Here is an 8,274-nt window from a genome sequence, read left to right on the forward strand (position 1 = left end):
TAGAACTGACCAATGATTTGACACTAATCCCCTTTTATCTTTTGGCAAAGGCTAGCGGCTTATTTTGTCGTAAGAGAACAATCGGCCTGTATCTACATCGAATGGGAAAGGAAAGTAGTGGTGAAAGCTAAGCACATGTAGACATGGCCATCTCGAAAGCCCACTCTTCTTCCATCCACTGATCTGGCTTATGAAGTTGGGTGGTGTGAAGGGAAGGAAAAATTACTAAATCCCTACTAATATTGAATCGACCGCACCATTTATTTTTGCAACTTAAGACTTGGATAATGCAACCTTATTCTATATGTAATTTCCAAGCTAGTAATCTGCAGAAAAGACATGATAGATAGGTGAGTGGCTGGTTAATGGAAAGGTTAGACGGATGGAAGGAGATAGGCTGTGGAACATGCCACTGAATTCGGTGTGAGTGGATGGATTAAAGGAGCTGGGATTTATAAATGGGTAAATGAAAGGACCGCTAGAGAAATTTGGGGAAGCTAATTTCGTTAATTGTAAACAATGACTGAGTGTACCCACGACTGTTGACACAATTAAACACTTTATTGCCTTCGTTTCTAGTAGTTGAATGAATGAATAAATTGGTAAAATAGTAGTGGAGATTCTTAGCCTCAGAATACGCTCCTGCTCCTGTTCTCCAGATATTTTTTTCATTACACCTATCTCTCAACAAATTTGGGATGTTTCGAAACTCGCACTCGTATTCAATTTCCTTTGATTGGTCAGCACCAAGTACAAAGTGACTTTATATGCCCTTATAACAACCACGACCTCAATGCTGGTAAAAATACCTTAGATAAGTAGAAAAAGATTACCAACTCTCCTCAGCACCCAGCTAGCAGAGGCGTGTTTCTATTCCCTCTTGCAGTTACAGCTAGACAATTCGACTGGATCCGAGCCCACATGCACATCCGGACTGGATGGATGCCTTTGAAGTGGATTCATTTGGTTATTCGTTAGTAGAAGGAAATAGAATGGAAGATTGTTTATTAAATAGATGAATGAACAGTTAGACAGGGAGATTGACTGTAGGATACTGATCTCAAGTGGTAGTTCTTTATCAAGTCTGCCGCTGGCCAGAAAATTGGCTCTCCTACTTTCAGTGCACTGAATGGAAAGCACTGTCGGCAAGTTTCTAATTTCCTGATAGATTTTAGCACTCGCAATGAACCCTTAGAGGCCTACAAAATGCAAAGATGGCCCTCATTACAAAGATTAGCTACTAATAGTTGCACAACACTACATTTTTGAGGATGAGGAGGCGACTCGAAATTGCCGTAAAGTGGAAACTACTCACTGAGCGGGAGCAGGAAGTTCACCTTCCTATATGGAGTGGTTCACAAAATCAAAGAATGCAAAGGAGATAGCTCACTTTTTACAGCTGTTTTTGGAGCAAAGCCTTTGTAGGTTTACGCCAAAATCACAATTGTTGAACGATACCTGTGTATTGCATTTCACTATTCCATCGCCGATGGCTATGCAACAAATTCGACCAACGAGTTCTGCCATAGTAAAAGACCACCAATTGGATCGCATGCAGCAGATCTGGTCAGCTTCATGGACATGTGCCCTTTTAATGATGGAAGAGTGGTGGCGAGGAGAAAACTGGGACCCGCATTGATGGGTGAGGCACCCCCATTCTTCATAAGACAACAGAAACAACTGCACACATTTCAGCATTCCTACAATCTATAAGAAGCCGTCGCAGCAAGGTGCAGACGACAATGCCACGTTAGGTAGACAATTCATTGCAAACTGATTTTTGGTGCCTACTAATAATCCCTCTTGAAGGGGAACTACACAAGACTACGTCGCCTTTTGCGTTTGTCATGATAAGTCAAAAGGTGGTTGGAAGAACCACACGAAGAAGGATTAGAGCGTAGTTGTAGCAGTTGTTAGTATTGCCTTAATAGAGAGAAGGGCGGCATTAGTGTATTTAATATTATATGCTTGAAATCCTACCTTCCTCTGTTTAAGGGACTAGACACATGTCAAAGTCGAATACTCCTTCATCTATCTCCTTTGGACGAAATCTAGTGGAGGTTTTAACATCCTTCCCTGTGTATTAGACGCCATCACCCGTAGACCATTCATAATCAGGAATGCAAAGAGCAGGCGGAAACCATCCATCATGTTCTCGTGTTTATTATTCTTTGCTCTCCAAATATAGCCAACACGTTCGCCCTGTGTTGTTACACTATCTCCCTCCTCCACAGTATTCCTGTGCAGGGAAAAAAGAGCTACCTGAATTTTTGCTGATCACGGTTTTTAAAGAACATGTCCAAAACTTCTTCAGTACATTAAAAGTAATCAGCGTGTCATTGTTCCAAAAAAGGATGCCATACTCTATCCAAGCAAACATTCTCTCATTACTGCGTATCGTGTAGCTCAACTTTTTTGGTTCCTGCAAAATTTGAAGTTTCAGCTTGACTTGAACAACTTTTGCACTAAGATCGTAAAAATAATTTGTTTCCCATCAAACTTATCTTAAGAGGTGTCATGAAAGTGTGATTAAATGCTGTGGATTTATGGAAAAATGTGTGCTTCTATAGAGGGACGGCGTAAGAACTCCGTTGTTGTACCTTCGCTGAGCGGCCCGGCCTCCGTGCCAGCCATTTAGAAGCCGTAAACAACTCCTATAGCTTTCCTCTTATAATTCTAGTTAGAATTTGTAAGATATTCTCGACTATTTTTTTGTTCTTTCTATCTCTTTGGTATTCTTTGAAGTTAATTGCTTACGCGACGAAATCTAATTTTAACCTAAGTTGGTTATAAAGTTCCAGAATATCAGATTCGGCTCTTGAGGATTTTTGTGTAAATGAAATGGAAAGCTTTACATTAACCTTAAGTGAACTGTCGAAATAACTGCAAATGAATGCTTTCATTTGGAAAACTCTCCTTTCTCCAAATTTTTTTTGTCTTTATTTTCTACCTGTTTTATTTATGAGTCGTTCATCATTCGTAGAAGTGCTGATTGGCATCGAGAGACCCACAGGAATTTGCATTATCTGACGCGAATAATGCGCTTTTGGGATGGCAACGGTACACTGATGAAACTGTCACGGATGTATCGTGTTACACTCTCCCTTCAACCATCTCCAGAATCTCTACAACAGCGGGCAGCTCAAGTCGCCTATGAATCCACTTCAAAAAGATACACTATTCGCGAAACCCATTTAAAATATTGAGAAAGACATGTACTGTGATAGTAAAGCTCATAATAAAAAGCCCAAATAGAGTGGGAGTAAGAAAGTTCAGCCACTTTACGATTAACATTCCCCTATCTATTGTCTACATTCCTGCCACTGCCTAGTAGACGCAGACCCTAGACACAAGTTCCATTGCCATTGAAAAGTTTCCCAAAATTTTCCATTCTTTTCATTTTTAGGACCATTTTGCCTTCCATTTTCCAGCACCGTTTTGTCCTCTGTGATCAAATCGCTGCCTTACAGAAAAGTGGCATTGAATTAGGCGAATGTGCAGGGTGAGGATGGGAATGGTGCAGCATCCCATTTCCATCTTAACTTGTAAATCCTGGTTTTGGTGATCTTGTCAGATAAGGACTGTTTTCTACCATCAGTTTTATGCAAAAAGGGCTATCTTGTACGTCTTTGAGTAATATTGACAATTCCAACACTTATGTTCCACTTTCTCATGTTAACAAAGTAATGGCTTCAAAATCACTTGTGCATATCACGGCTTCACGTACTTGTATTTGAAAATTAGCAACGTATTTAAATCAACTATTTGAATTTTGCATAAATTATCACCTGTATTCTAATTGACAAAACGGTACCTCAAGAAAAGAAAGACACAAATCTGATTAGTGGGAAGGATGTCATTAACACGTTGCTGTAAATGGGGATACCATGTGAGTAGACCAATAGCCGGATTGGTGAGGAAGTGAAGCACCGGTGACTCGTCTGGATTGTACTCACCCTCAAAATACAAACTACTGAATTAGCCCAACTCTCGAATGAGGCAGGTGGTGCGATCTCTGGCTGAAGTACACTACCACTAGCTGTCCTTCATTGACTGCTCAGATTCAAGTGACCATTTTGTTACGTCCAAATGTGGGTGCACTACTACGCTGATCACAGATGCCTCCCCCGATTACGTGCTCTGAATCTCAACTTCACTGTCATTAACACTAGAGCAGTTCTTGTTTCGCTGCATTACGTTCCCCAAGTTAAACACTTATTTATCCTCAAAACCCGAGACTTTGTCCTATTTTGCCCCATGTTGATGTGTAAATTTAGTCCAGTCTATTTGAGTTACAAATGCTAACATATAAGTATGCAGAACAGTGAAGGTGGCGAGTGGTTTGCTTGCCCAGTCCTAAATGCTTGGCGACTTTTCGTAAAGCATCCTTCGTAGATGCCCGGGAGATTTAGCACTTTTGCAAAATAAAATAACAATCTAGATGCTAGTAAAATGTCATCTAGGAAAGGATGATTGTATTTTAAGGAAGGAAGAAGTGAGTGAGTGGAGCAGACTGTATACGTCAAAAGAATTTTTTTGACTGAAGAATTCGCGAAATTGAATGCCGTGGACTAATAACAATCTGTCTCATAGTCTCTCTTCCTTTGGGTATAAACGCCGTGGTCTGTGATTTAAAAACGAGTACTATAGTAGATTGCGAGTGGGTAAAGCATTAATTAAAAGAAACTTTGTTTACCACCTTACACTGTCCCAAACTCACATTCAAAACCCTTATTGTGTGTCGTTCAAGTCAATGATGTCTGGAGTGGAGACTTGTGCTAAGCCTGAAGGGCATCAACAGGACTTACCTGACACTTACCACCGCGTGTGGTAAAATGGGACTTTAGTCACTACTCATTTCTGAATAATTTGAAGTTCCGGCCTGACTTGAACGACTTTAGCCCTACAGAGGTAAAAATAAGTTTTCTCACATGAAACTCATCCTAAAAGGTGTGGCATAATGTGAATAAATGCTGAGGACTCTCGCAATAAGGATATTTCTGTAATAAGTTGGTTGACTGGTGGGCTCTCGGTTTTGGCAGAGAGGCCACGTAGATGCTCTGCTTTTATACCACAGCTCCATACGCACTAGATTTGAGTAGTCTAGGCAACTCCCTATGTGCTTTCCCTTCTTCCTCTAGGGTGGGCTATCTTAGTTTGGATTGCCAGGTCGGATATTTGCACTGGCTAAGCAAATGCCTAAAGCCATATCTTGAGGGTTTTAATGGTGTGAGAAGCTTCGATCCTAATTAATCCAAAATGGTTAGCCAAATCCGCAGTCCGTGGTAAATGGCTGCCTAAAGTCGAAATAAATTGGACACTCCAAGTGAAATAAGGAATTGACGCCATTAGTCTCTTTTCAAAAAGGGCCATTTGTGAAAGGGCTACTGGTGTAAAACTTGTTAAAAAGGAACTAAATTTCACATTTCATCGTAAAAATTAATAACATTTTTATATGTTAACAATTTCTCCTGCTCCGGGTGCATTTCGAACCTGGTAATCTCAAAATGTTGTCAGCTGCAGCATCTTTGAGAGCATTTGGCCACAATTAGTTAACTTGCCTGGGGAGATGATGTCGAGGTCGGACCGAACCCACCACGATTCATTGCAGTCAGTCATCTCACACGCTCTTCATTATTACCTCACAGTAGTACATAGAAATATCAAATTGACTATTTTGCCTCCTTCGCCTTTTCAGTTACACATCTCAGCGAAATAACAAGTTAGAGCATCTGAGCTTGAAAAGTGTAATAAGAGTGATTGCCGCATAGGGCTTAATGCACACTAACAGTATTTCGCGTAATTGCTACACCTGGTTCCCTATTTCCACCGAAATGGTCCAGAAGGGAAATAACATTGCCTCAGAGCTTGAACAGCGGTGCTTTGCATGACTCTGGTCATCAAGTGGCCTAATTACTCTGTCTCAGTAGCCATGTTGGGAGTTGGTGTCGCTGAAGAAAGGGCTTGAAGTGATTTTACTACCTCACAATATTGGTGAAACAGTTCATTTCTACCCTACGCATTCAAACACCTTTGTATATCTACCATTTTGACTGCCAAGTCAGGTCAAACGGATGCGGGGATGTATAAAAACAGAGTGCATTAAAATTTCTGCTGTTCCAGACTGCCGCATCACTAGTTTTCACGAAGTGGTGTTTATGTCTGTGCTACTCTAAAATTTTGCTGAACATTCAACCAGAGTAATTGGAGACAGTGACCTAAATAAGGATGTTTTGACTTGGTGGCAGGTAATGCCAAACTCGGTTTCAGCGTGCGCTTGCGTGACTACTTGCTGATCGCTGGATACGAGGTGGTTCTTCTTTGCGCGTCTTTAGTATTATAGTTGTATTTCCTTGCACTCGTGGTGATTAGCAGCGCATTCAACGTCCATTTGAAAATCAACAGAACTGGTCGCCAGCATTACTATTGATAAGATCTGGCATGTTTTGACATTGGGTAGGAGAAGCTGAAACTGCTACTGAATTGAAAAGCATGGGCACCTGGTGTTGCGGACGCAACCAGAAACTACATTTCTACTATCATGTCAGAGTCTAATCAGTACTGGTAAACTAAACTCAGCAAATAAAGATCATTCACTAATTTTGAATCATTGTAAAATGGTCAGTTGTCCTTTGTCAGTGATGATAAATCTATTTTGTCCTTGTCACGGAGAAACCGTTTCGTGTAGGTCACTTCTATTAGCGAATAAGGCGACTGTGAAAGATTGTCATTTTACCTTTCAAATGAAATCAACGCTCTCATCCTCGTTCGGAACGGATTGACATGATCCATTCCTTCTCTACTTTTTCCCTTGAGAAATATTTTTTTCACCTTGTTGGCACATTTAAAATGAGTTTAAGTAATTTGGGTGTTGTTTGATTATGTTAAAGCAAGTGCCATAAACAGCGGACGGAAAGACCATAGTCACCCGAAGTAGAGTGGATGCTGCAGACACCGTCCTTCACGACACCCAAATTAATTCCTTCCTTCCACGACAGCTGTCAACTTTATTTTAAAAAATTCCATTAAGACACCCACCTATCTTTTTTGCAGAAATTAACAAACCCTTTGTGTTGTAAGAACGTGGCGACGCAATCGCACCACGGTGGTTAGGCCATCAAGTGTCCAGAAACTTCACTGTTAACTCGGACAATTCGTCTTCTTAAATGCTTAGCAATTAATTTACCCTTTAATTGAGAAGTTGCGTCTTTGGTCACTCAAATGCATTTGCTGCCAGATTTAAATTATCACCTTCCTCTCGGAACGTAGACGGATGTTTTCAAGGCTAGAAATCCTCCGGTGTAATTTGTACAATTATTTCAACCACATCATAAAGAATGAAGGGGCACTAAAAAAGGAGGAAATCGGTTTTGAATTTGAAATGGCCAATGTAAATTACTACTTTACAACATAAATTAATTTCTCTCAAGCGTTAGCCATCCACGTCGAGGTGGATTCCCTTCCCGGAAAATGAGAGGCCGCTTTTGTGCTCAACAAAGTAGAGGCAATGATGTTTCGGGCATCTCTAAAACTTCAGAAAGGATGTTAATCTACCACCATTTTAACTGTCATTTGAGAGTATCAGAGAAGGCAATGCTTTGTTTCTTTTATCACCCCAAGGTCACGAATCTAGTAAAATGGCAGATGAGCAGCGAGATTTTCAATCACACTTGCTTTTCCACCCTCATGTGTCGGGTAAACCTTATTAAATCCTTTAAGACCTTAATATTCCGAAGCAGCCTTTCTGAAAGTGGAGTGCTAGCGTAATTAAAACAATACTTTTGATTTCTCTGTTTGGTTTCTTTTCAACTTTCATTCAAAAAGCCTACCAGACAATGCTGATGACTGATCAAAAATGGAAAATTCATTTGCAGACCTGATTTTGCTTGCCGCTCTTAAAACATCCATAACACCTCAACGCACATTTTCGAAAAACCGAGTAAACTTTCCTAGATTTACACATTTGAAAGCCATTTGCAGTCTACTTTGTGCTAAAAACAACGGTCTGTTTAAATATGGAGAAAGTTATGCGCCTTTGAAGCAGTGGTCTCCTTTCCCTTCGGAGGTGTTCTCTAGAGACTATCATAACCGGAAATTATCACACTTTTACCCTTCCCACTTGTACTAAAACCATTTCCCTACTGGCGATCCCATTACACCTTTCCAGTTGGCCATTGTGATGCGGGGGGATATGAGGTGAACCAAGATTTACAATAGAACTACCCCAACCAGCTTCACACCAGTTACGCACGTCCATACACGTCGTACTTCCAT

The 8,274-nt window shown here is 40.6% G+C and overlaps 1 protein-coding gene across 1 annotated transcript; it reads right to left on the reverse strand. All coding sequences in view use genetic code 11, as the record gives it.

Moving 5' to 3' along the window:
- Positions 1 to 1,493: 1,493 nt before the first annotated feature.
- Positions 1,494 to 2,634, reverse strand: EGR_03507 (hypothetical protein; the record flags this gene model as incomplete). The annotated part of the gene is made up of 3 exons (XM_024492756.1): positions 1,494 to 1,658; positions 2,098 to 2,239; positions 2,588 to 2,634. The coding sequence occupies 3 exons, from the start codon at positions 2,632 to 2,634 to the stop codon at positions 1,494 to 1,496; spliced, it is 354 nt and encodes a 117-aa protein (XP_024352889.1).
- Positions 2,635 to 8,274: the final 5,640 nt, after the last annotated feature.

This window comes from Echinococcus granulosus, assembly GCF_000524195.1.
Source record: "Echinococcus granulosus chromosome Unknown EG_S00018, whole genome shotgun sequence".
Lineage (NCBI taxonomy): Eukaryota > Metazoa > Platyhelminthes > Cestoda > Cyclophyllidea > Taeniidae > Echinococcus > Echinococcus granulosus.